The sequence below is a fragment of the Aotus nancymaae genome, unplaced genomic scaffold, assembly GCF_030222135.1.
Source record: "Aotus nancymaae isolate 86718 unplaced genomic scaffold, 86718_ANA_hifiasm-v0.15.2.pri h1tg000014l, whole genome shotgun sequence".
Classification (NCBI taxonomy): domain Eukaryota; kingdom Metazoa; phylum Chordata; class Mammalia; order Primates; family Aotidae; genus Aotus; species Aotus nancymaae.
In genome coordinates this window covers 31,635,942-31,662,664 of record NW_026988425.1, presented here as the reverse complement: position 1 = coordinate 31,662,664, position 26,723 = coordinate 31,635,942, and the positions used below count along the sequence as shown (strand labels likewise).

The 26,723-nt window shown below is 37.9% G+C and overlaps 1 protein-coding gene across 1 annotated transcript in view; it reads left to right on the top strand.

Annotated features, from left to right (window-relative positions):
- GOLPH3 (golgi phosphoprotein 3) overlaps nucleotides 1-26,186 on the top strand; it is a 44,751-nt gene extending 18,565 nt beyond the window's left edge. Inside the window, exons 2-4 of the mRNA XM_012459931.2 lie at nucleotides 10,314-10,445; nucleotides 15,083-15,197; nucleotides 24,247-26,186. Coding sequence (XP_012315354.1) covers nucleotides 10,314-10,445; nucleotides 15,083-15,197; nucleotides 24,247-24,671 — 672 coding nt within the window. The 3' untranslated portion in view covers nucleotides 24,672-26,186. The remainder of the gene's footprint in view (nucleotides 1-10,313; nucleotides 10,446-15,082; nucleotides 15,198-24,246) is intronic.
- Nucleotides 26,187-26,723: the final 537 nt, after the last annotated feature.

The window sequence follows — 26,723 nt, the reverse complement described above, 5'->3', positions numbered from 1 at the left end:
CCACTCAGTGCGTGGCAGGTCCCCTGAGCCTCAGTTTCATTATCTTGTGAAATTGGAAGAATAGCGCCTACTTTACAAGGTTTTCTAAGAAGTAGAAAGAATGTACACCGAATACTTAGCACAGTTTTAACAGACCAGATACTCAGTGTATGGCAGAGTATGACTGTGTGCACTTTGAAAAAGGATTTGGAAGCATACGTTCCAGATGTTAGTGGAGATTATCTTGAAGAGGGAATGTGTGAGGGATGGAAGGGGAAAAGAAGGTGGAGACTTTTAATTATCTGTCATGTATTTCTATTTGAATCTTTTTTGAAAACAAGTGAGAGTACCTGAGAAATCTGTGTAAGTGGCCAAGAAACCACTGAGCAATCTTTCAAAGGAACAGATAGCAGAAGAGTAAACTGACAAAGAGCTGGATGGAGCAGGAGCTGCCAGAGCAAAGCCAGGTGACGGAGGTTATGGAGACAGCAGGAGGAGGTGGGAAGAGGAGTGGAGACAGACTTGTTGACTGTACCTTCAGGGAGTCTGCTGTGAATGGAAAGGAGATAGGGCAGGGTTGGTCCGGGTCTCTTTTGTAAATGTGAGAATATTTGAAGACCAGTAGGTAGGTGCTAGTGTACACGTTAGAGATTTAAGATATTTTAGGAGGGCAGGAGTTGTGAGCAAAGGTAAATCTGGAAGTAGGAGAGAATGGGTAGTGTTAGCTTTAGGCAGACTGTGTACTCTAACCAAACAAAAGAGCGGGTATGTATGAAATTGAGTTTATTTAGTTGGTTGGTTGCTTTTGTAAAGTCATCTGTTGAAAATGAGCAGTGTTCAGAGGTTTGGGGAGAATGGGTTTTTGAAATATCTGATATGGACAGTGGTGAGCTCTGAGTAGGGAAACAGATGGATTTGCCCAGTGTGTATATATGTGATATATGTGTGTGTGTGTGTATGTATGTGTGTGTGACAGTTTCTCCCTTGTTATCTAGGCTGGAGTGAAATGGTGCAATCAGGAGTTTTTTGTTTTTTTTGTTTTTTTTGTTTTTTAGTGTATATAATTATATTGCAAGTTATAATCAGAAGTCTCATTTCCATCTTTGTTTCGTCTACCTTGTTATTTCCTTCCTCCTATTAGTAGTTCTTGAAAAGTTAGTTTGGAGTTTATCTTTCCGGTATTTTCTTAGCTAAACTATACATATGTTCATATTCTTCTTGCCCCTCTCCTTCATACACAAGGTAGTGGACTATGCACACTGTTTGCACCTTGCTTTTTACTTGTTATATCCTAAAGATTGTTCTCTGTCACTATTACTTAGAGATCTTTTATGGTTCTATAGTATTTCATCTGTAGTAGATACATCTTAGTATATTCATCCAGTCACTTATTGATGGATTTATGGGTCGTTTTCAGACTTTTGCTTCTAAGATAATGTCACAATAACTGTAAGCATATACTGTTGTATATTTATGGGGCTGTTTCTTCAGAGTAGATTCCTTAGCAGTAGAATTGTCAAGTTAAATGATAAAATGTATGTGTGATTTTTCTAGATCCCCAAATTTCCCTCAGTAAAAGTGGTGTCATTTTGACATTCCCATCATAATGTATGAGAGTGCCTGTTTCCCTTATCTTTGCCAACTATGCTGTCAAACGTTTGGATTTTTTTTTTTTTTTTTTGAGACTGAGTCTCGCTCTGTCGCCCTGGTTAGAGTGCAGTGGTGTGATCTCAGTTCACTGCAACCTTGGCATCCTGGATTCAAGTGATTCTCCTGCCTCAGCTTCCTAAATAGCTGGGATTACCGGCACGTGCCACCATGCCCAGCTAATTTTTTTTTTTTTTTCAATAGGCACAGGGTTTCACCATGTTGGCCAGGCTGGTCTCGAACTCCTGACCTCAAGTGATCCCTCCACCTTGGCCTCCCAAAGTGTTGGGATTACAGACGTGAGCCACTGCATCCAGCCAAGCTTTTGGATTTTTGCCAGTCTGATATGTAAGTATGATTTCATGTAGTTAAAAAAAAAAAAAAAAGTAAAATATGTGTAACATAAAATTTACCACTTAAAACATTTTTAAGTGTACAGTTTCGTGGCACTAAGTAGATTCACATTGTGCAGTCAACAACACTGTCCCTCTGCAGAACTTCTCTGTAATTTCATACCAAAACTCTACCCATTAAACAGTAACTGCTATTCTCTACTCTCCACAACCCCTGGGAACCACTGTCTCTATGAATTTGACTATTCTAGGTACCTCATACATGTGGAACCATAGAATATTTTGTCTATTTGTGACTGGCACATTTCACTTAGCCTGATGTCTTCAGAGTTCATCTATGTTTTGTAGCTATGTAATAGAATTTTACGTAGATCTGTGTATCAGAATTTTCATTTTTAAGGCTGAATAATGTTTTCTTGTATGCATATGCTACATTTTATTTAAATTCATTGTTGATATATACATGTTTTGCCTTATTTTTGAATTAGGTGGGGTTCTTTTTGCTATTAAGGTCTCATGTATTTTAAATGTGTATTGTTTTTATTAAGAATGACAAAGCATCTTTTGTTATGTTTTGGTAATTTCCATTTCTTTCATGAACTTCATTATCTGTTACCTTTTTAAAAATTGAATATTTCAAAAATATATATATTTTTTGAGACAGGGTCTTGCTTTGTCACCCAGGTTAGAGTGCATTAGTGCAATCATAGCTCATTGCAGCCTCAGCCTCTCAGGCGCAAGGCCTCTAGCTGCTACAGGCATGTGCCATCACACCCAGCTCATTTTAAAACATTTTTTGTAGAGATGGGCTCTCACTGTGTTACCAGAGTAGTCTGAAACTCCTGGCCCAGGTGATCTTCCTGTCTTGGCCTCCCAAAGTGCTGGGATTACAGGTATATACCACTGTGCCTGGCCTCAAAATAATAATAAAAAACAAACAGACAAAAAAACCGTTAATTTTTAGGAACTAATTATATGCCAGAGATTTATCTGTGATATAAGTAGTAAATATCTTTTTCTGAATTGTCATCTGTCTTTTGATTTTGCATATGATTTTGCCTTGCAGACTTTACCAAAAATATGTGTGGTCTCTTTTATTGCTCCTACATTTCTCTAGCTGGGAAGTTTTTTCTTCCACTCCCAGATTATAAATAAAGTTTTCACTTCTATTTCGTCTAACAGTACTTACATTATTTCACTTTACATTTCAGCCTCTGATCCATTTGGAGTTTCTATTGATTTATAATGAGGAATTGATCCATTTATGTTTTTCCTAATGGCTCCCCAGTTGTCCCAACACGTTTGATTAAAATGTTCATCTGTCCATGTTACATTGATTTGTGATGACATTTTTATCATATACAGATTGAGAATCCCAAATCCGAAAATCTGAAATTGGAAATGCTCCGGTATCCAAAAGGTTTTTTCAGCACCAATGTGACAATCAAAGAAAATGCCCATTGAAACATTTTGGATTTCAGATTTTTGGATTTGGGTATAATGCAAATATTCCAAAATGTGAAAAAAAAATCTTACCTCTATAACACCTCCAGTCATAAGCATTTTGGATAAGGGATACTCAACCTGTATTTCATTTCAGCATGTTCTTGGGTCTGTTTCTGGACTTTATTCTGTTGGTCTGTCTCTTCATGTGCCAATATGACATCATTTTAATTTTGGAGACTTTTAAATCTATTTTAGTGTCTAGTAGGACAGCTTTCATTTCTATTCCCTACATATTGCTATCTCCCCAAATTTTCCTGGTTATTCTTTTTTATTTTTCTTTAGGAACTTTTATTTTTAACTTGTATAGCTCCAGGAAAAATCTGTCGCTATTTTTATTGGGATATTAACTTTATAAGTTAACAGGAAGAACTGATGATAATGCTGAGACTTTGTATCTAAGAATGAAGTATCTTTCTATTATTCAAGTCTATTTTTAAGTCTTTCAAGAGGGTTTAAACTTTTCACATAGGTTATGCCTTGATATTTTCTTTTTGTTGCTATTGTAAAGGTCTTTTCAGTTATATTTTAACTTTTTAGTATTTCAGCATTTATATTTTGTTTGCATATGACAGCTGATGTTTAATTGTATATAATCTAGCTACTTTAGTAAACTTGTATCTATAGTAATTTTTCCATTTACTCTCCAGTTTTTATAGGTATCTAACAGTATCACCAGCAAATGCAGTTTTACTACTACTTTTTTTTCTTCTTCTTGAGATGGAGTCTTACTTTGTTGCCTAGGCTGAAGTGTAGTGGCTCACTGCAACCTCTGCCTCCTGGGTTCAAGTGATTCTCCTGCCTCTGCCTCCTGAGTAGCTGATTATTACAGGCACATGCCACCACACCTGGCTAATTTTTGTATTTTTAGTAAAGATGGGGTTTTGCTGTGTTGGCCAGGCTGATCTCAAACTCCTGACCTCAGGTGATCTGCCCAGCTCAGCTTCCCAAAGTGTTGAGATTACAGGCTTGAGCCATTGAACCTGGCCTTACTACTTCTTTAACAGGAGTCTTATATCTCTAGATGCTTTTTCTTGTCCAGTCTTTTTAATCTGCTCTATTAGTTATTTTTGTCAAGAACTTTTTGATTCTTAATTTTTGACATAATCAAAATTTCATGTAAGACTTCAGAAGTGACTTTATACAGTTTCTTTTTTTGTAACAGCTTTGAGATACAATTCATCTCATATAATTCAGCCATTTGAAGTGTACAATTCAAGATTTTTAATGTATTTGCAGAATTGTACAACCATCACCATAATCAATTTTAGAATATTTTTATCTCTTCCAAAAGAAAACTTATACCCTTTAGCCATTACCTCTCCCTTCTTCCATTCCGCCAGCCCTGGGCCCCCACTATATTAATTATCTTACTGCATAACAAAACAACAGCTTAAAACAACAAACATGCTATTCTGTGTATGCGTCTGTCTGTCTGTCTCTGTATGTCTTGGTTTGCCTCACATTGCATTCTCTCTTACTTCTTCTCTGCATATGTCTTCTGTTTTCCTTTCTGTCACCTTCATTTTCTGCATTTGTACCCAGTGGCCAGTAGCTTCTGAATCCACACAACCAGTACAGCTCTAGTGCCATGCCCATGTAACTGATTCAGTATGGTAAGTTTAGATACTCAGGAAGAGGACTTAATTTCCTCATCCTGGTACAGTTAGATTTGGCGAGTACAATCACCTTTCTTTTTTTTTTCTTTTTTTTTTTTTTAATTTTTCCGAGATGGAGATTCACTCTTGTTGCCCAGGCTGGGGTGCAATGGCGTGATCTTGGCTGACTTCAACCTTTGCCTCCTGGGTTTAAGTGATTCTCCTGCCTTATCTTCCCAAAAAGCTAGGATTACAGGCATGTGCCACTACACCTAGCTGATTTTGTATTTTTAGTACAGATGGGGTTTCACCATGTTGGTCAGGCTGGTCTTGAACTCCTGACCTCAGATGATCCAACTGCCTCAGCCACCCAAAGTGTTGGAATTACAGGCATGAGCCACCATGTGGACCTGGCCTGTATTTCTATTAGAAAGCCATTTCCAAAACATTGACCACACCAGAATTCAACATTATATAGAAAATATCGTGTTGTGTTTTAGTGATTTCATTTTGAAATATTTTGTGCATAAGAACAAAATGAAAACTATTTTGAGTACTTTATGCGTATTCTGACTAGTAACTGAACATTTATATAACATAGTATGTTTTGTAAAATGTTTAGTTTAAGAGGTAGCATGCTGGTTTGCCAGGTATGTTTTGTTTAGTAAACCTTGAGTTGTGATCCTTTCAAAGATGGGAAATAATATATAGAAATGTACTTTTCTGCACTCTTTTGAAAAAGATGTGGCAAGAGTAGGCCCATGTTTTACACATGGGAACGGTTGATAAGGGCTAAGTTGTCCTCCCCAGACAGATGAAAGAGGCATTGTCCAGCTTGCTGCAATCCACACCTGGGTATCTTTATTCAGTCATGTTCTTTATACATTCTAAGTAACTGAGTTTGCAATCCTCCATCCCCGTTCCATTCTAATTGTACATATTTGTCATTATTAAACAATTAATATTTGCCAGGAGTTGTGCTTTATAAATATTATTTAATCTTCACAACTTCTGTTTTATATTAAGAAAACTAGTCTCAGAAATTTAACTGCATAGTATGTGGTAGAGCTGGAGTTGATTTGAATTGCCAGGTGTGTGTTGTGCAGTCTGGGTTCTTCAGCACTGTTTTTTACTACCTCCCAACTATGCTTTACTTTGTGGTTCATAGTTATTTTTGTGGAAAGTTTTTAGTTCTTCTAGTGTTTTGCCTTTGTCAGATTACTGCCACTGTCCTAACTATTGCCTTTAAAGCCTGAACAGCTATAACTATAGTCTTTTCCTTACTGATCTTCTTGCTTCCAATTTTCCTTTAATATATGCAGAAAAGCCTAAAGAAAATAAAGATCACCATAATCACCAGACATTACTACTACTAAAACTTTTCTTCTGATCTCCCTAAAAAAAGAGACTATTCTGTCTCTCTCTACACACACACACACACACACACACACACACACACAATTTCATAAGTTTTTTTTATGTTTTGTAATAACCTTCTGCACCAGGATATTTTTTTGTGTATGTGACTGTTGCTAGGTTGGAGTGCAGTGGTGCAATCTTGGGTCACTACAACCTCTGCCTCCTGCACCAGGATTTTTAAACTGATTTTCATAGAATTGTAGTATTCTGCAAGCTGTTAAAAGTATACTGTAAATTAAGATGTTTCAAGGTCAGGAAAGTTTGGGAAGCACTGAATTCCCTTTTTCTTTTAACTTTTGGTTGTTTTTGTGTTTTACTATGATAATTATGTGATCGGTATATTTGTACATATGTTTTTGTGCACAGTATTTTCTAACTAAAGGCCCATAAGAATTGTGTTAAAGGATATGTACATTTTTAAGTTTTTTGTAAATATAAACCTATAATGTGTGTATGTATTAATATTTACATAATTTCAAAATAAGATTATACTTTAGATCAAACTTGTCCAACCCACAGCCTGTGGGCCACAGGTGGCCCACGGCTTTGAATCTGGTCCAACACATATTTGTAAGCTTTCTTAAAACGAGATTTTTTTTTTTCTTTAGCTCATCAGCTGTCATTAGTGTTAGTATATTTTATGTGTGGCTCAATGGCCCAGGGAAGCCAAAAGACCGGATGCTTCTGCTTCAGATAATATAGTTTTGTATCTCTTTCTCATATAGAATCTATATTATGAGCATTTTCCCATGTTGTAAATGTTTTGAATAACATAGGACGAAAATCTTATGCTTCTGGTTATATCCCTCTTATGATATTTATACAGACTTTTTATTGCATTTCATTTTGGGTCACCAACCTTTTGACTTCCTTCTTTTTTTGAGACACAGTCTCGCTGTGTTGCCCAGGCTGTAGTGCAGTGGCGCGATCTTGGCTTACTGCATCCTCCGCCTCCTGGGTTCAAGCAGTTCTGCCTCAGCCTCCTGAGTAGTTGGGACTACAGGCGGGTGCCACCACGCCCAGCTAATTTTTATATATTTAGTAGATACGGGGTTTTACTGTGTTGGCCAGGCTGGTTGAGTTTCTTCTTAACAAAAAGCTTCTGGGTAAGTAGGCACTTAAGAGGAGAACAGCATCTCTTAACTCTAGTGGTGAGAACTCTTCTCAGTGTTTGCAGTTTTAGGGGACTTAATAACCAATACCCTTTTCTACCGTTCAAGTTGAGGTGCTTGAAAGATAAAAGGGAATCAGGCAGATGGAGATCTGGTAGCATATGGCCTAGCCCTACTTGAGATGTTTCTGCCCTCTCCCATCCTTATATTTTAGAACATAGGAACTAATGTATGACTACAATCATAAGCTGCTTGATATTGCCAATTACTAATTTTCCCCACATACTTATCTTTTTTTTTTTTTCTTTTGAGACAGTGTCTCACTCCTGTCACCCAGGCTGGGGTGTAGTGGCATTATCACGGCTCACCGAAGACTCAATTTCCTGAGCTCAGGTGATTCTCCCACCCCAAGTATCTGAGACCACAGATGTGCATCACTGTGCCTGACTAAGTTTTGTATGTTTTGTAGAGATGGGGTTTCACCATGTTGCCCAGGTTAGTCTGGAATTTCTAGGCTCAAGCAGTCCACCCACCTCTGCCTCCCAAAGTGCTGGGATTACAGGTATATGCCACTGTGCCCGGCCACCCTCTGGTTAATTTTTGATCCTGCTTTTACGATGTGGATTTTAGCAGGAAGGTATCAATATATGGGTCTTTTCTGTTGCTTAGTGTGTCTTTGTTGGCTTCATTTGTCTATGAAATCTTGCTGGTGAGTCCCAGAAGCTGTGGTACAGAACTGTCCATGCCCATTTGTCTGCTTTCCCATGTGAATCCAATTCTGTTTAAGCATGTGTCTTTCAGTGGTGATGCCTAAAGCCATTCACTAAATTTAGAGCTCTAAAGTCTGATATTAAAGACTCCATTTTGCTAACATCTCTGGTTATGCCATTAGTCTAGGAGCAATTGAGATTGAGCTACATTTTAGTTCTCTGCCATCAGATGTAAACTTCCAGGTACTGTTCAGCTGGAGTTGCAGGCTGTAGAGCCATTCACGTCCAGTATTGCTTCATGAGGTGTTCTGTTGTTTACAGTTTGTAGAGGTTCACTTAGGAACTCTTGTCTGTCCAGGCCAGTCAAAGCCAGATATCTGTAACTTTAATTTCATGTAGAATTCATTCTCAGGATTCTTAGGGCTTTAATTTCATGGACACAGAAGCCATGCATTTTATCTAGCCTCTATAAACTGGTATCAGCCACTTTGCTGAATGTCTGGTAATCTTCATTTGATCTGGTAATCTTCACTTAATTGACCCTAACACTGATTTAAAATGATTCCCTAAAATCCAGTCAGTATCGGCTGCTTCTACCTCACATTTAAATTGATCTCTTAACACTGTTTTTGTTTATCTCCTTGTGCCTCCTTTAATCTAAATTATTTTCCCAAAGGTCACATTCTCAGAAGTGGTAGCTTCATGAAACGAATTTAACTCCTTGTATCAAAAATGAAGTTTGATGGACCTCAGTGGTCAGTCATTTTCTCAAATACAAGCTCACTGCTCTGGCCTAGCAAAGTGCTAGGATTGACTGGGTAAAGCATCAGAAGTGAGGGCCAGGCCTTCCTAATCCTGGGCCCTCCATTCTTGAGAGATTCAATTGCCCTGCTCTCGTACCACAATTATGTTATCCTGTTCTGAGCCTTAATGAGAATTATTTATAGCTTCTGCTGTCTCATGAGAACTGGGTATCTTAAATTGATAGCTGGCAACCCTGCAGGCAAGATTTGTGGCTTTATAATTTGAACAACCCCAGTTATTTGCTGTTAGAGTACCCTGACCTCATCTGGTGATGCCTGCTTGACCAGTGTCCTGGATCTCTAGATGTCTGTCAACCTCCTTGTGTCTGGCTATTCTTCTACATTCTCTATTGGGGCCAATCTGATTGTTACACTGTTTATTATTCAGAATTTTAGGCATATAGCCAGCCGTTTGTCCGTGGGCGCATATGTGTTCTTCTAATATATTCTTACAAAATTAACTGTGTGTATATTTAAGAGACAGTGTCTCACTGTTTTGCCCAGGCTACAATGTGTTGGTGTAATCATTGCTCATTGTAGCCTTGAACTCTTAGACACAAGTGGTCCTCCCACCTTAGCCTCCTGAGTAGCTGGGACTACAGGTGTGCAGTGCCATACCTAGCTAATTAAATTTTTTTTGGTAGAAACAGGATCTCACTATGTTGTCCAGGCTGGTCTCAAACTCCTGGGCTCAAGCCATCCTCTCAGCTCAGCCTCCCAAAGCGCTCGGATTAACCTTGTATTTTTATCTTAAACAGCAATGAAGGAATGGTATTCTGATTCTCTGTGAAGCTAAATTTGGCTAGGTTGTCTTTCCCTGAGCTTCTTAACTTGTCCACATATAATCAATCACTATAATCTGAGGTTAACTGAATATTCCTTGGAGTTTGCAGAGTTCTGAAAGAACCTAATAAACATAGCTTAGTGAAATATGAATTATATTTCTAAACCTCTAACCTCTAAAGTTATTTGTTAATATCTCTATGTAAGAATAAGTGGTGGAAAGATAAGCCCCTGAAAATTCTCCGTTAGTAATTTATGTTAACTGTATATTTTTCAGTATATTATTATTGAAAGGAAAAGTAAAAGGCACCAAACATGACTTTGGCTGAGAGTATTTCTGTTTTCACTCTAAATTCAAGGTAAAATTAGCTATTTTGTTTTCTTCTTCTTTTTTTTTTTTAAATAGGGTTACACATCATTTTGGAATGACTGTATATCATCTGGATTACGTGGCTGTATGTTAATTGAATTAGCATTGAGAGGAAGGTTACAACTAGAGGCTTGTGGAATGAGACGTAAAAGTCTATTAACAAGAAAGGTAAGAGGAGTGCTGAGTACCATTCTTTTTAAAGAGTCTGTACTGCTTAAAATGTGTGTTTTTACTAATAGCCTTCAAAAATTAAAGTAAAAGTTGATTTTAAAGTTGTGTTTATTCAGTTGTATTTCCATATGTTTTTTGCGTTCTTGGTTTTCTGGTTCTTTGTACATATAATGAATAATGTAATTCGTTGTTAGGGTAACCGGCCACTGGATCTTACATCTTCAGAAAGATTCCAGACTTCATTTGCTGCTTTTAGAAGCCATTATTTTGAAAGACATGACATTAAAAACTCAAAAATGTTACTGTGCAATTTACGCACAGGCTATTGATTTTTTTCATTAGATTATGAATACTTTTCAGATACCTGTCTATGAAGGTCTGTGTAGGTGCTTCTCTGGTATAATAGAGGTAATATTGGCTAGTTTTTAGAAATTAAACTTCAGCCTCAACCTCAAATATTCAAGACTGTTTTTCTTCCAGTTTGTCATTGTGTTTCTTGGGCATGGTGTTTCAAAGCTATTAGTTTTTTTCCTAAATTGCTATTAGTTTTTTTCCTAAATCGATGTCCTAATGAGTCTAAAAGTTTTAGGTCAGAGATGAAAGTTTTTGATTGATAAGCTATCAAGTTCTGTAGGAAAGAACACCATTCATGCATTTTTCTTTTTCTTTTTCTTTTTTTTTTTTTTTTGAGGCAGTCTCACTCTGTTACCCAAGCTGGAGTACAATAGTGTGATGTCTGCTTACTGCAACCTCCGCCTCCCTGGTTCAAGTGATTTTCATGCCTCAGCCTTCCAAGTAGTTGGGACTACAGGCGTGTGCCACCACGCCCAGCTAATTTTTGTAGGTTTTATAGAGATGGGGTTTTTCCATGTTGCCTGGGCTGGTCTCGAACTCCTGGGCTCAAGCGATCCACCTGCCTTGGGGTTTCCAAAGTGCTAGGATGACAGGCATGAGCTACCACACCCCGCCATTTTCTAGAATACAGAGTTGCTGTTAAAGTCTGGTACCCCTCTGATTTTCTTTTCCTTTTATTTTTTGTTTTTGAGATAGAGTCTCCATCGCTTGGGCTAGAGGGCAGTGGTGATCTTGGTTCTCTGCAACCTCTGCTTTCCAAGTAGCTGGGACTATAGGTATGTGCCACTGTGTTTGGCTAATTTTTTTTTTTTTTTTTTTTGAGATGGAGTGTCACTCTGTCACCCAGTCCACAGTGTAGTGGTGCCATCTCAGCTCACTGCAGCCTCCACCTCCTGGGTTCAAGCGATTCTCCTGCCTCAGCCTCCCTAGTAGCTAGGATTACAGGCATGCATCACCACACCCAGCTAAATTTTTTTTTTTTGGTATTTTTAGTAGAGACGTGATTTCACCATGTTGATCAGGCTGGTCTCGAACTCCTGACCTCAAATGATCCACCCACCTTGGCTTCCCAAAGTGCTAGGGTTACGGGAGTGAGCCACTTCGCCTGGGCTCCTGGCTATTTAAAAAAAAAAAATTAGAGATAAGGTCTTTATTACCCAGGCTGGTCTTGAACCCTTGGGCTCAAGTGATCTTCGTGCTTTGACTTCGCAAAGGGCTGGGATTACAGGCGTGAGCCATGGTGCTGGGCCTCCTTCTGATTTTCAGTCCTCCTTGTTCCCTCCCCCCCCCGCTTCTAGAAGCAGTTGGGATCTTCTGTTACCTTTGTTGGTGTTCTGAAATTGCACAATATGCCTTAATTAAAAAAAGAAAAGAAAAAAATGCCTTAATGGGTCATTTTAAATTCATTATACATTAATTTTTTCAATCTGGAAATGTGTATATTTTGGTTTTGAAAACTTGTATTTCGCATGTCTTTTGCCCTCTCTTTTTCTAGAACTCTGTAAATTAGATATGGACTTCTTGGCTGCTCTTAAAAGAGTTGTCCTCTGACCTTTCTGTTGAGTTTTTTGTTGTGGCTCTCATGTTTTTGATTTCCATCAGCCTCCTTTTTAAAAATTGTTGTTTGTTTTATGCATGTTAATACCTTCTTTTAGACTTCTGAGGATATCATACCTCTTTTGAAAATTTCCTTCATCTGTATTATCTTTGTTTCTTTAGAGTTCTTATTTTCTCTTTTTGGTCTCTTCTGTGTTGGAAGCTTTTGTTCACATGTTATCATTGATTATTTATATTTAGGAATGGCCCTGCCCCTCCTCCAAAATAAAACGCCAACAAGCTAAATACAAATTATGTTTGGATAGAAAATATTTATTTGTGAACCACACTTACTACTGAAATTTTAAAAGGAATTTAGAACTTACTCGAGTCATTGAAAAGTTTTGGCCGGGCGCAGCGGCTCACGCCTGTAATCCCAGCACTTTGGGAGGCCGAGGCGGGTGGATCACAAGGTCAAGAGATTGAGACCATCCTGGTCAACATGGTGAAACCCCGTCTCTACTAAAAATACAAAACATTAGCTGGGCATGGTGGCACGTGCCTGTAATCCCAGCTACTCAGGAGGCTGAGGCAGGAGAATTGCCTGAACCCAGGAGGCGGAGGTTGCGGTGAGCCGAGATCGTGCCATTGCACTCCAGCCTGGGTAACAAGAGCGAAACTCCATCTCAAAAAAAAAAAGAAAAGTTTTAAGCAGAAGCAGTGGAATGCCATGGTAAGATTTGCCTGTTAGAAAGATCACTGAGGAGAATGGATTGAAAAGGCTGAAACTAGTTTAGGGAAATTAAGAGGCTTAAATTAATCCAGGTGAAAAACAACCAGATTAGGCAACTAGAATATAGTTGTCTCTTAGTATCTGTGGGGGATTGGTTCTAGGACTCCTCTCAAATATCAAAATCTGTGGATGCTCAAGTTTCTTATATAAAATGTTGTAGTGTTTGCATATAACCTATGCACATTGTCTTCTATACTTTATGTCATCCCCAGATTACTTTATAGTACCTAACACAGTGTAAATGCTGTGTAAATAATTGTTATACTGCATTTTAAAATTTGTATTATTATTTTTTTCTTAATATTTTTGATCCTCAGTTGACTGAATCTGTAGATATGGAAGGCTGACTGTAATGTCAAGATGATGGAAAAAGTGATACATTTGAGAATTAGGGGATAGAACTTCATTAGAAAAAATGATTCACCTGCACCCAGGCTATGGTGTCCCTGACATAAGATCCATTGCAAAGGCATGTGTGTGGGCAAGCTTTGAGGCCAAATTGCAATAAATATGAGGAGTGAGTGGGACATAAGGAGTGAGTGGGATGTAAGAAGTGGTGGCATGGCCACAATATTAGATGTAACTTTTTCTCCTAAGGCTCTGCTTTCTTTATTTTCTTGTGCTCTCTCACCCTTTAATGAAAGCATGGTCTAGAATAGCACTGTTTGATTGGAACTTTGTTTGATGATGAAAATGGTGTGTATCTGTACTGTTCAATATGTTGGCTACTAGCTGCATATGTGTATGAGCCACACAGCTAAGCACTTGAAATTTGGCTGCTGCACATTGACACATGGTGTTAATAAAACATATACTGGATACACTGGATTTTTGGTCTTAGTATGGAAAAATATATTAAGTACCTCAATTTAAAAATATTTATTACATGTTAATATTCTGGTTATATTAGGTTAAATCAAAATATTAAAATTAATTTTACCCTTTTTCCTTTTAAAATATAGCTACTAGATAAGAATAGATTGTGGTTCATATTGTGGTTCTTTTATTTCTACTGGTCATGATATCATAGAGATAGATACTGTGTGTGTATTTTAAATTTTTTTATAAGATTGAACAAAAAAGCAAAGGACACTTTGAGGACAAATTTAAATGAAGACTGTTCCATTTTAAAATTAATGTTAAACTGGCCAGGCGGGGTGGCTCACACCTGTAATCCCAGCACTTTGGGAGGCTGAGGTGGGCGGATCACAAGTTCAGGAGTTCAAGACCAGCCTGGCCAACTTGGTGAAACCCCATTTCTACTAAAAATACAAAAATTAGCCGGGCATGGTGGCAGCCACCTCTAATCCCAGCTACTCAGGAGACTGAAGCAGGAGAATCACCTGAACGCGGGAGGCAGAGGTTTCAGTGAGCTGAGATTGTGCCATTGCACTCCAGCCTGGGCAACAGAGCCAGACTCTGTCTCAAAAAAAAAAAATAATAATGTTAAGTTTTATAACATTTAAATAGCTAACATTATAAAATAATACAATGGATTTAATTTTGATACTATAGAATTTTTGTTTTCTTTTTTTGAGGTTGTAGTGAGCAACCTGAGTTAAGGTGATTCTCCCGCCTCAGCTGCCTGAGTAGCTGGGATTGCAGGCATGCGCCACCACACCCGGCTAATTTTTGTATTTTTCATAGAGACAGAGGGCCAGGATGGTATCGAACTCCTGACTTCAAGTGATCCACTTGCCTCAGCGTCCCCCTGGGATTCAGCCATGAGCCACTGTGTCCAGCCAATTTTCATTCATTATTATAACTAATCTGGTTAGGTTAAATATTGGATTTCCTTAACATAAAAGTAATTTAAAATCTGAACTTTGATACTACATGAACACTTGGGACTTTAAACATAATGAATTATTTATATAATTGTTTGTTTTTCATTTAATGAGATCAAGTCTGAAAAGACATCAGTGGATCATTTTTTTTACTTTCTTTTTAGGTAATCTGTAAGTCGGATGCTCCAACAGGGGATGTTCTTCTTGATGAAGCTCTGAAGCATGTTAAGGAAACTCAGCCTCCAGAAACGGTCCAGAACTGGATTGAATTACTTAGTGGTAAGCTGCTTTGAATAAACCCAAAACCAATTACTGTTTAAAAGATTATGTAAAAGTTTAAATCCTTTTGAAAGGAACCTAAACAAAATAGCCAGAAGCTTGTTTTGTTATTTAGGCAAACTTGAAAATTATCAGTCATAGAGTTGGAAAGTAACGGTTTTTATAAAATTTCATCCTCTTTAACAATACTGAACAGATATAGAATGAGAAGGTAATATTCTTTTCTTAGTGGTCCCATGTTCTGTATCAAAATTACCACGTGCTACCTTAATCTGGATAGGCTAGGTTAAGCTGTGCTGGTAACAAACCTCAAAACCTCAGTGGATTAAAACAACTGTGGATTTCTCATTCAAGCTGTAAATCAGTTACAGGCTACTTCATCCTCACTCTGGCAGCCAGGCAGATGGAGCCACCATCACCTGGAGCAGTATCAGTCACTATCATAAAGGGAGGAATAAGATAGCAGATTACTCTGGCTCTGAAGTTTCTGCTTAGAGATGACATGCAGTTCACATTTCATTGATCAGAGCAAATCACACGATCTCCTCTAACTTCAGGGAGACAGGGGAGTGTGCAACCTTAGGGAGGAAAATGTGAAAAATTTGGTTGATAGCATGGAGAACTGACATTTATATTAAAGTAATTTATATATTAACATGATGTAAGTTTTCTTATAGATAAGCAGAATTTCTAAAAGTCCTGTTATGAGGATATTCTTCTGTCAGTAAAAGAGGTTTTTTTAGGGGCTGGGGGACTAGTCAAGTGAAGCAGTGAGAGTGGAGAGGGAATAAAGAAATCTAATTGTGATCAGTTAGCTGTAAATAACTGCTGCACTTGGACTAGCTGATTTTGTTCATGTATAGACATAAATATCTTTCTTTTTAAGAGACAGGGTCTCACTCTTGCCCAGGCTGGAGTGAAGTGGCATGATCCTAACTCACTGTAACCTTGAACTAAACTGGCCTCAGGTGATCCACAGCTTCTGCCTCAGCCTCTGGAGTAGCTGAGACTACAGGTGTGTGTCACTATGCCTGGCTTAGTTTTTATAAATTTTATTTTTTGGCCAGGCATGGTGGCTCATGCCTGTAATCCTAGTACCTTTGGAAGCTGAGGTAGGTGAGTCTCCTGAGCTCAGGAGTTGAAGACCAGCCTGGGCAACACGGTGAAACCCTGTTTCTACCAAAAAATACAAAAAATTAGCCAGATGTAGTGGCACATGCCTGTGGTCCCAGCTACTTGGGAAGCTGAGGTGGAAGGATTGCATGAGCCTAGGAAATGGAGGTTGCAGTGAGCCAGGATCATGCTACTGCACTCCAACCTGGGTGACAGAGTGAGACCCCATCTTAAAAAATTGTTTTTTAGAGATAGGAGTTTGCTGTGTTGCTCAGGCTGGTCTTGAGCTCCTGGCCTCAAGTGATGCTCCCCATCTAGGCCTCCCAAAGCACTGGGACTACAGGCATGAGTCACCATGCTCAGTCTGTATTTATTTATTTATTTAAAAATAAAGTACATACACTCAATTTTTAGCTAATAGGGCAGTAATAGGCACTTTACACTTAGGGCAAGGTTCATTCTTCTTACTGGTAGAGAACATAATCGTATTCTTGATAAATTTGCATTTTTGTTGGACAACGCTCTTGTAGCTCTGATAATTGTCCTTTTTATCTCACTGAAAGAAACTCTGACTTAAACTTTTCCCCTCTTTGTGCTTATTAGAGTTTTCTTCAATTGTAATTTCTTTTGCAAGAATCTTTTAAAATTTCTTTGCGAATTTGATGAGGACTTGTTTGGTTAAAACTAGATTATATTATCTGCATATTCACTTAATCATCACAAATAACTCATCACATTGTCAGTGCTCTCTGAGTTAGCCTCCCATGTATGCCTGTCAGTGACATGCAGCCATCTAACAGAGACTCAGTGAGGGCATTAATGTCAACTCCTTTTAAATATTAGCTAACATAATGTTTTAAGATAGAAATAGAACTGCTAATAACGTTTAACTATACTCTGGTGGATCATTTTGCACAACATGGTGTTATTGTCTAGAGGTCATTGGCTTAACCAATCTTTGGGTCTTTCTCATATTGTGCTGCCAGTGTTGGCCCATGACTGCTTCTGGTGGTGCAAACTAAAATTTGTAATTTGGTTCCCAACTGACCAAAAGAAGGGCTTCTCGAAGTTGTGGTGACTGTTTTTGGCAGGTGTGTTACAGTGCTAAAGATTATTTTTATGGAAGGTAGAGTGTTTGCCATCCCTTTCCTGTTACTGAAATCCATCTTACACTTACCTGTTAAGTAACATTTTGTGAATGAATTTTATAATATACATGCTAACTGAACTTGGTTCTCACCTTTGACTGCTGTTCACTGTTCCCACTTGATTAAAGCAGTGAAAAGATAGGTCTAAAAGGTTTTCTCACAATTAGGTACATACAGTTCAGATTCTGTAAAATAGTGTCTGTTTGGATTAGAAATTTGGGTAAAATGTGAAACTAAAATACTTAGCAAGGTTTTTTTAAAAACAATGTCCTGTGAGTTTTAGGTTGGCTATCAATGCCAGAACATTGCCTGTGGCATTTTAGTTACTTGCTCTTGACATACACTGGGAATGCTTCCATTTCAGCATTAAGGAAGGGAATCCAGAGTGGGAGAAGGAGAAAAAAGGACATTTTTTTAAAGTGAAGAAAATAAGAAAGTATCTCCTGGTAAATAATGTGTAAAAAGAAGAAAAGAAAAAACTAATTCTCACCTAATTGAGTATGAGTTGCTTGCTGATTTAAAAATAATATATTTTAAAAATATTTTTTAATTGTAAAATATATGTAACTTTTTCTTTTTTTTTTTTTGCCCATCACTAAGTAACTTTTTTTTTTTTTAACCATTTTTAAGCATATGGTTCTTTGGCTAGCGTGCTGATTTTTAGATTTTTACAAATGTTCTGTTGCTTCAATGTATTATGTGGTATCAAACACTAATTATTCTACCAATAATGACATATGTGCTATGAAACTTAAAAGGTACTTCCAGACTGAAAGTATCTTAAAGTCCATTTGGAGAACAGTTTTCTACATCTAATAATGTGATATAACAGATGAGAGTTTGACAATATGGTTCTCTGAAAGTTCAGTAGTTCAGGGAAAAGAAAAATCCTTGAGAACTTTAGTAGTTACAAGAGGAAGTGGAACTTAGATTAGGCCTTTGAAGGATAAGAAAGAGAAGATGCAAAGAAAGGAATGTACTTGTTCAGAGGGGTTTCCTTGCTGTGAAGCCAAGGAATGTTTTAATAAAGAAACAACAGTTTCTTTACCTGGGGTGGAAGGTACCCAGGGGCTCTTTTTTTTATTATTATTATTATTTATACTGTACATGTATGCATGTTAAAACTCTTGATAAATTTTAAACATTTTCTTAATAATTTAAAATTAGTATACATATGTTTGAGGCAAGTTGAGAGACTACTGTATTTTGTTTTGTTTTGTTTTGTTTTTGAGACAAGCTCTCACTGTCACCCAGGCTGTAGTGCAGTGGTGCAATCACAGCTCACTTCAGTCTTGACCTCCCAGGCTCAGTTGATCGTCCTGCCTCAGCCTCCCAAGTAGCCTGGGACTACAGGCACATGCCATCGTGCCCCCAGCTAATTTTTTCTTTCCTTTTTTTTTAATTTTTTTTTTTGTAGAGATGGGCTTTCATCATGTTGCCCAGGCTAGGACTACCGTTTAAGAATAGTTTTTAGCTTCTGAAATCTTAAGGCATTGTTGGTTACTTTGGTCACAAGGTATCACTACACTGCCAAATTTATGGCCTAAGCTGCTTTTAGTTTTATGTCAAGGAAGATAAGTGTTCTTTGCAGTGAAATGATTTAGGTGCCTGTCAGCATGTCATTCTCCACCGAAGTGATTGTTGGGCAATGGACATGAATAATCTTTGAAGAACTTTTCCTCCCCGTATTTACTTCTCACAATTTCCTTTACAAAAAAAGGAAACTATGAATAGATTCATTACATTTTAAATTTGCTTGTATAACTTGTAGTCTTTTCACATATCTGGTGAATAATTTAGGGACTGAGGACTAACAGCTTGGATCACAGTCACATCTTTTAACCTAGGAATTTAAGAACTATTCGTCAAGTATTTATTTCAAATTATTTAAAAAGTATTCACTGTTTTAAAAATTGAAGCAGCTAAATCTTTAGAAGCTATCTAGATTAAACTTTTATTGCATTTTCTGTTCATTGATCCATCTATTCTCTTCCCATCCCACTTAAACTGATGTCTTTTTTTTTTTTTTTTTTTTGAGACAGAGTCTTGTTCTTTTGCCCAGGCTGGAATGCAGTGGTGTGATCTCAGCTCCCTGCAGCCTCCACCTCCTGGGTTCAAGCAATTCTCCTGCCTCAGCCTCCTGAGTAGCTGGGACTACAGGCGCGCCACACAATGCCCAGTGAGTTTTTATATTTTTAGTAGAGAAGGGGTTTCATCATATTGGCCAGGATGGTTCTCAATCTCCTGACCTCATGATCTGCCTGCCTCTCCTCCCAAAGTGCTGAGATTACAGACCTGAGCCAGTGCGCCCGGCCTACTGATGTCTTAATAATGCTAAACTCAGATGTGACTTTATTCTTTCAATTTAGCTTAATTTAATTATTGGAAAATAAAAGGCAGAAATTCAGGATACCAAGATATTTTGACCACATGGTTATTACTTTGTGCCTTTTTTCTGTACGACAAATACTATTAAACAACATTTGAGATGGATGTTTCCTACACAGTTTTAGCCTTCTGCTCATGAGATCATTCTTTTATAATATCTGAGGAGATCTTAATACCTCTGTATTTGTTGGAGCGAGCACATGGGGTTTACCCTCTTCCCAGGGAATTGCTACAAGAGAAGATGGCTGGGTCCCTTTTTATTGCTTCCTTTGAGGAAGAAGTGATTGCCAGTAGGAAGGTCCAGTCGTAAGTGAAATACTTTATTTGAAAGGTGGGTTTGTGTTTAGGCTATTCACATTTTTAGTAGAAACATTAAACTGTAAGTCAGCATACTTTGGAATTGGGAAATTTCCACAGGAACTTTCGTAAAATTTACTAAGGATAAATTTTCACTGGTTGCAATATGTAAGTTTTAACTAAGGATACAGTCAGGATAATAAACCTTAGCATAATTTCAGTATAAGAGACAGTAGTCATAAACTGTTAACTCCACTTATTTCCCATGAGAAAAAACAAAGAGCAGCAGTAGAGGGATGTGTAGGGGTGAGGGAGTCCTTTTGCGGGGAGTAGGGGACTGCAAAGAGAAGTTTACTGTAGATCTCAGAATAATTCACTTCTTGATTTTTTCCCCCCTCTTGTTTGGCAGTAGATGTTGTTTGGCTAAGATGTCTCTGGAGCGTAGAATTCCTTCCTATTTGACTTTGGAAGGTTAAAAAAAAAAGGATGGCTTGGGAGTCATTTTTTCCACTATACTTTGGTTTTGTGACAACATAAACATGTTAAGTCAGTGATGTCAAATTAGAGTTGCTAGGGGAGATAATACTTCTTTCATAACTTACAAATTATTTACATAATTAATCTTAGAATTGAACTGTAGTTTTTTAAAATAGGCTTTTATGTAAGTTTGGCTGTTCATTATTTTATGTTGTATTAGTTTAAATTTCATAAGTCATTTAACACAACACAGTTACCCAATCCTAGCCTAGTGTCTTCAGCTGCCTGACACCTGCCATTGACGTTAGAAAACATAAAAGCAAAACCCATACTAGTGAAAGATGTAGCAGTTATTTGTTGGTGAGACATTGAGTTCATACGATTATAAAAAGATGGAAGTTACACACTTTTGAAAGATGTGTGCCTCTGCTTCAGGGCTTATTCTGTTCTGCTGCCTATGTACTTTGTTTCTTTTGCCTGGAATTCAGGCTTCTCTCCTTTTTGTAGGATGTGGTGAATTCTGCTGGATTTCGAGGTTTAGTATAAAGTTCCTTTTTTTTCTGTAACTTTCCTATGCGATACCTTGTAACGTCAAACCAGAGTCATTTCTTACTCTTCTAGGCACTTTGTTCACATTGTTCATATGGCCCTATTCCCATTTTATTCTGGCCAGTGTAGTTCTAATATGTGATATGAATGTATCTTTCACTTGATTTTAAATTCCTACAGGATGTTAAAAATACATCCTGATGTTTATATTCTCATTACCTAACAGGATTCTTAGAACATTACAAGTACTATAAATTCTGCCACATTGTTTATTCTGCACGTGGGCAAATAACAGCTAACATTTACTGAGGCTTTGTTCTAAGAACTTGATATATCATTTAATCCTTATAATAGCCCTATGAGCTTGATAAATTTGTTACTGTTACGTTATAGATGAGTAAATGGAGAAATAGATTAAGGACACTTGCACTAGGTCACTAGGTTTTTTGGTTTGTTTTCTGTATGTTTGTTTGTTTGTGTTTTTTAGACAGAATCTTCTTCTGGTAGCCCAGGCTGGAGTGCAATCCCAGCTCACTGCAACCTCCGCCTTCCAGGTTCAAGCGATTCTCCTACCTCAGCCCCTAAAGTAGTAGAGATTACAGGTGCCTGCCACCATGCCCAGCTAATTTTTGTATTTTTAGTAGAGACAGGGTTTTACCATGTTGGCCAGGCTGGTCTTGAACTCCTGACCTCAAGTGATCTACTCCCCTTCACCTGTCAAAGTGCTGGGATTACAAGTGTGACACCCTCTCAGCCCACCGCGCACCCAGCTCTGGCTAACTTTTGTATTTATTGTAGAGATGGGGTTTTACCATGTTGCCCAGGCTGGGACTGTTTCTGTTGACTTCCCTGCTACTCCTAGTTTTAGGTCACTTTCTTGCTGCTTTGCAAGTTTTTTTTTTTTTTTTTAAACTTGGATGCTTGACATGGTGGATGTTAAGTGATGAATTTGATGGTCTTTCTTTAAAGAGTGTTGAGTTTTGTCTTGGGAGACAGCTAAGTTACTTGTGGATCAGCTTGCTTTTAATCTTTATTAGGGCAGATCTAGGCTGGTCTTTACTCTAGGGCTAGTTTAGCACTACTACTAAGGTGTGATTTTTCTGGGATTCCTTCTGAATGTCCTTGGTTTTTAGCGAGGTCTTTGCTCTCTAGCTAGTTGGCAATCATATTTTTCCCAGCTCTACTGAACTCTTGGAATTGTTCACTTTCTGGTAGTTGTTCTTTGCCTAGCTTTGTGGAATTTCTTACCCTAACACTGTGGCTTAGCTTTCAGCCAAAGACTCAAGGAACACCTTGCAGATTTCTAGACCTGTTTTTCTGCGTAGCTCCCCCTTCTCCAGTAGTCTGCTTTGCGCATTGCAGCTGCCTTAGCTACTCTGAACTCGATCTCTGCCACCTTAACATGATGTGACTGCTGTGCTCTGCTTGGGGTCTTCCTGCTCTGCTGCCTGGGACATTCCTTCAGGTGGTAAGCTTAGGCAGTTGTGGGACTCACTTACTCTCACTCTTTGTCACAGTTCTGGGCTGCTTTTGACTAGTGTCAGAAAAAGTTTTTTCATAGATTTTATCCAGCTTTCTAATTACAGTGAGAGGGCAGTTTTAGGACTGATTGATTACTTTATCATAGGCCTGTGTTCTTTAGTATTAAATATAGGAAAATAATTCTGTCTGTGTCCAGTTGAATGGTAATATATTTTAAGACAGCAACTTAAAATTTTAAGATAGTCTGCTAAAACTTTCTATGATGATGAAAATGTTCTATTCCTGTGCTGTCCAGCCAGTAGCCACTGGCCACTTGTCACTATTGTATATGTAAAATGTGGCTGGTGCCACTGAAGAGCTGATTTTTAAAAATTCTTTTTGAGATGGAGTCTTGCTCTGTTGCTAGGCTGGAGTACAATGGCGCAATCTCAGCTCACTGCAACCTGCAACCTCTGCCTCCCAGGTTCAAGTGATTCTCCTGCCTCAGCCTCCTGAGTAGCTGGGACTACAGGTGCATGCCACCACACCTGGTTAATTTTTGTATTTTTAGTAGAGACGGGATTTCACCATGTTGGCCAGGATGGTCTTGATCTCTTGACCTCATGATCCACCCACCTTGGCCTCCCACAGTGCTGGATTACAGGTGTGAGACACCACACCCGGCCAGAGCTGAATTTTTTAATTAATTTAATTAGCTCCGTGTGGGTAATGGCTCCTGTAATGGACAGTGTGGTTGAAGGTTTTCTCTTAGTATTATAGAATCTCGGCCTTACAACTTTTGCATTTAAAAAAGATGCCTGTGGTTGATCTTTAATGTGTTCTAATTTAGAAAAATGTTAGTTTTTTTAAATTATAAAAATAGTTGCATGTTCATTGGAGATCATTTGGAAAATACAGAAAGCACAAAAGAAATTTAGCACACATCCCAAATATAAGTATGATTAGTATTTTGGTGTATTTCCTTCCATATTTCTCTAAAGAATAACCCACTTTAGAGAAAAATTGTTTGGTTTTATTTTAAATATTTCTGTCTCAAAAGGAAATGTGTATAGATGGCGGGTTAAAATTGTCAAAATTTGTGTTCTTCCAGAATTAGCTTTATATTGTCATCGAATAATCGCATGGCCTAAACAGGCTTTCCTACCTTTATAGGTCATATATGTATAGCTGTTTCAGGAGTAACATATTAATCAGGAATCCTTTTTTTTTGGTCTATTAGTTGCAGACTGGTGTTTAATAGAAGAAAATTTCTTATTTGGCTACTGGCTGCTTTTGACCAGAAGCTGGAGGGAGGCCCAGACATAATATTTGGCTCATTTCTACTTAAGACTGAGGGTGACTGTGGTCTGAAGACTGCCTGCAGTTTAGTCATCTGAGAGACTCCTGTGCCTGAGGATTTGCCAGGTGCTTAGAATCCAAAGGTCTCACTGGCCTTAGGGAGTTCATGGTCTAGTTAGGGAGAAAAACATGGCGGATTTTCCTCTGTTTCTCTTGAAGGGGAAATCAGATTTTACTGTTTATTTTAATAGTACAAAATTTTTGCAAAATTAGCAGATAATACTCATCATTTCTAACTGCTGAAATCTTTTGTTTAGGTGAGACATGGAATCCATTAAAACTGCATTATCAGTTAAGAAATGTACGGGAACGATTAGCTAAAAACCTGGTAGAAAAGGGTGTATTGACAACAGAGAAACAGAACTTCCTACTTTTTGACATGACAACACATCCCCTCACCAACAACAACATTAAGCAGCGCCTCATCAAGAAAGTACAGGAAGCCGTTCTTGACAAGTGGGTGAATGACCCTCACCGCATGGACAGGCGCTTGCTGGCCCTCATTTACCTGGCTCATGCTTCGGACGTCCTGGAGAATGCTTTTGCTCCTCTTCTGGACGAGCAGTATGATTTGGCTACCAAGAGAGTGCGGCAGCTTCTCGACTTAGACCCCGAAGTGGAATGTCTGAAGGCCAACACCAACGAGGTTCTGTGGGCGGTGGTGGCAGCGTTCACCAAGTAACTCTGCTCGGGGTGAATCATTCTCCTTTCTCTCAAGTAAACCAGTAGTTTTCTTCTGTTGACTTCTGGTTTTCTGTAATTTGTACTTTCCCACACTATAATTGGCTTTTGTTTTACAAAATGGTGGGTGGCTTTTTCTTTTTTGTATGTATACAGGATTCTGCTGGTACGAGAGGCCTTTTTCTGTTTTTAAAAAAAGTTTTACCGCCATATTGGCATTCCATTCCCTGTTGCCATCCTCACTGTTACCTGTTTTGAGTTTCTGGTCTACGTTGACTTTCAAAATACCTCCAGCCTCCTCATATGCACAGCTTTTGGATGACCTCAGCTTGAGATTCTCCAGATGTGCATGTACATCTAGCATTCTGCCTACAGTTCAGACAAGTCACAAAAAGGCCTTCAACTCACCAAAGGTAATATCTGTATCTATTAGGACATTTTATACATAGACTTCAGTTGAGATGTATACTTAGCAAAATTATTTTTAAATTGAAACAGCACAGTAAATATTTAATATAAAATGCCCCTTGGATTTTGCTTCCCATGTAAATCTATTGTATTATTACAATTGTTATAATTTTAACTATAAAGGTCCAATTGTTTCACAGAGCTAGTTTGGGATGGGCTGCATTCCATTTATGCTGTATATAGTTTGAATTATCTATAAATTGCCCCTTCTTCTGGCCACCCCTGCTCCCATCTTAGTATTTTGCAAGATTTAATGAGTTGTACACCTGGTGCCCCTCACTTGCTTCAGTCATGGTTACTTGATGGCAAAATCGACCTCTCATCGCTGAAGGAGAGAGAGAGAGAGAGAGAGAGAAAGAGAGAGAGAGAGAGAGATGTCTGATTGGTCCTGGGATTTTTGAGCTGTGCCGTTTATGGTACTCTTTGCCTATGCATCCCCTTTTTAGATTTTTTTAAATTTTACTGTTTTTATAATTTCTATCGAGAAGAGGCTTGTGACCAGTACCAATCTTGAGTACAGTTTTTTCTTTTTCTGTCCACAAGTAAATTAATGTTGCTCTGAAATGTCATTTATCTACTCACACGTTCTTGGGGAAAAAAAATCAAATGTCCTAGCAGATGTTGCATGTAAACTGGTAGCAAGTAATTAATGATTACAACCCAGATGATTAAGAATTTTGTAACAGAAAGCTCTGCTATGTTTTTTTATATACAATTATAATTAGCATTGTCAGACTATAAATCTTTGCTTTTTAAAGTTTATTTTTACTATTTCTTTATCACTGTTCATTGTATCACCATTGGTTTCATAATGTAAATACTATATATTGAACAAATTAAATGTCAAATTTTTTTATTACCATAGTCCATGTTAATAGTGGGGCTTTCAGGTGTTTAGAGATTTCTTTTGTTGTTGTTAACATTCATTGCAAAAGTACTAGATGGTATATAACTCTAGAGTTGAATTTTAAGGGATTCCCTAATATGTATACTATCTTTTTACCTGAAGTAATAAATAAACAATGATCTTGAAAGTGCCTGAATCAGAGCAAGCATGTCATTTGTATTTTTGTATTCTCAATTTGTTTTCTTTGAAATGAAGTTTTACTTACTCTAGCATTGTAATATTTTAATACAAGGGTTGAGTTTCTTCAAGGGCCAGATAGTAGATATTTTAGGCTGTGCGAGCCACCTGCTGTGTCAGTTGCAACTACTGAACGTTACTGAATGAAAGCTGTCATAGATAATACAAATAAATTGGTTAGATTGTTTTTCAGTAAAACTTTATTTGCAAAAATGGGGCTGGCATGGGCTATAGCTTGTCAGGCCTCAGTTTTAATGCATGGAAAAAAGACATTTTTCTATCCATTGAAATAAACTTCTTTATCTAAAATGACACTGCTGGTGATAACTACATGTAGAAACTATTAACTTAAAGTTTCTTCCGGCAAAGTAGATACTGGAAACTGATACTGGTATACTGGAATTTCTTATCGAGTGAAAAGTTCCTGTTTTTCACTTGAGAAGATGTTAGAGGCGAGGTAATAGGTGTTTCTGAGATATTCACTTCATCAGCAGCATCAGT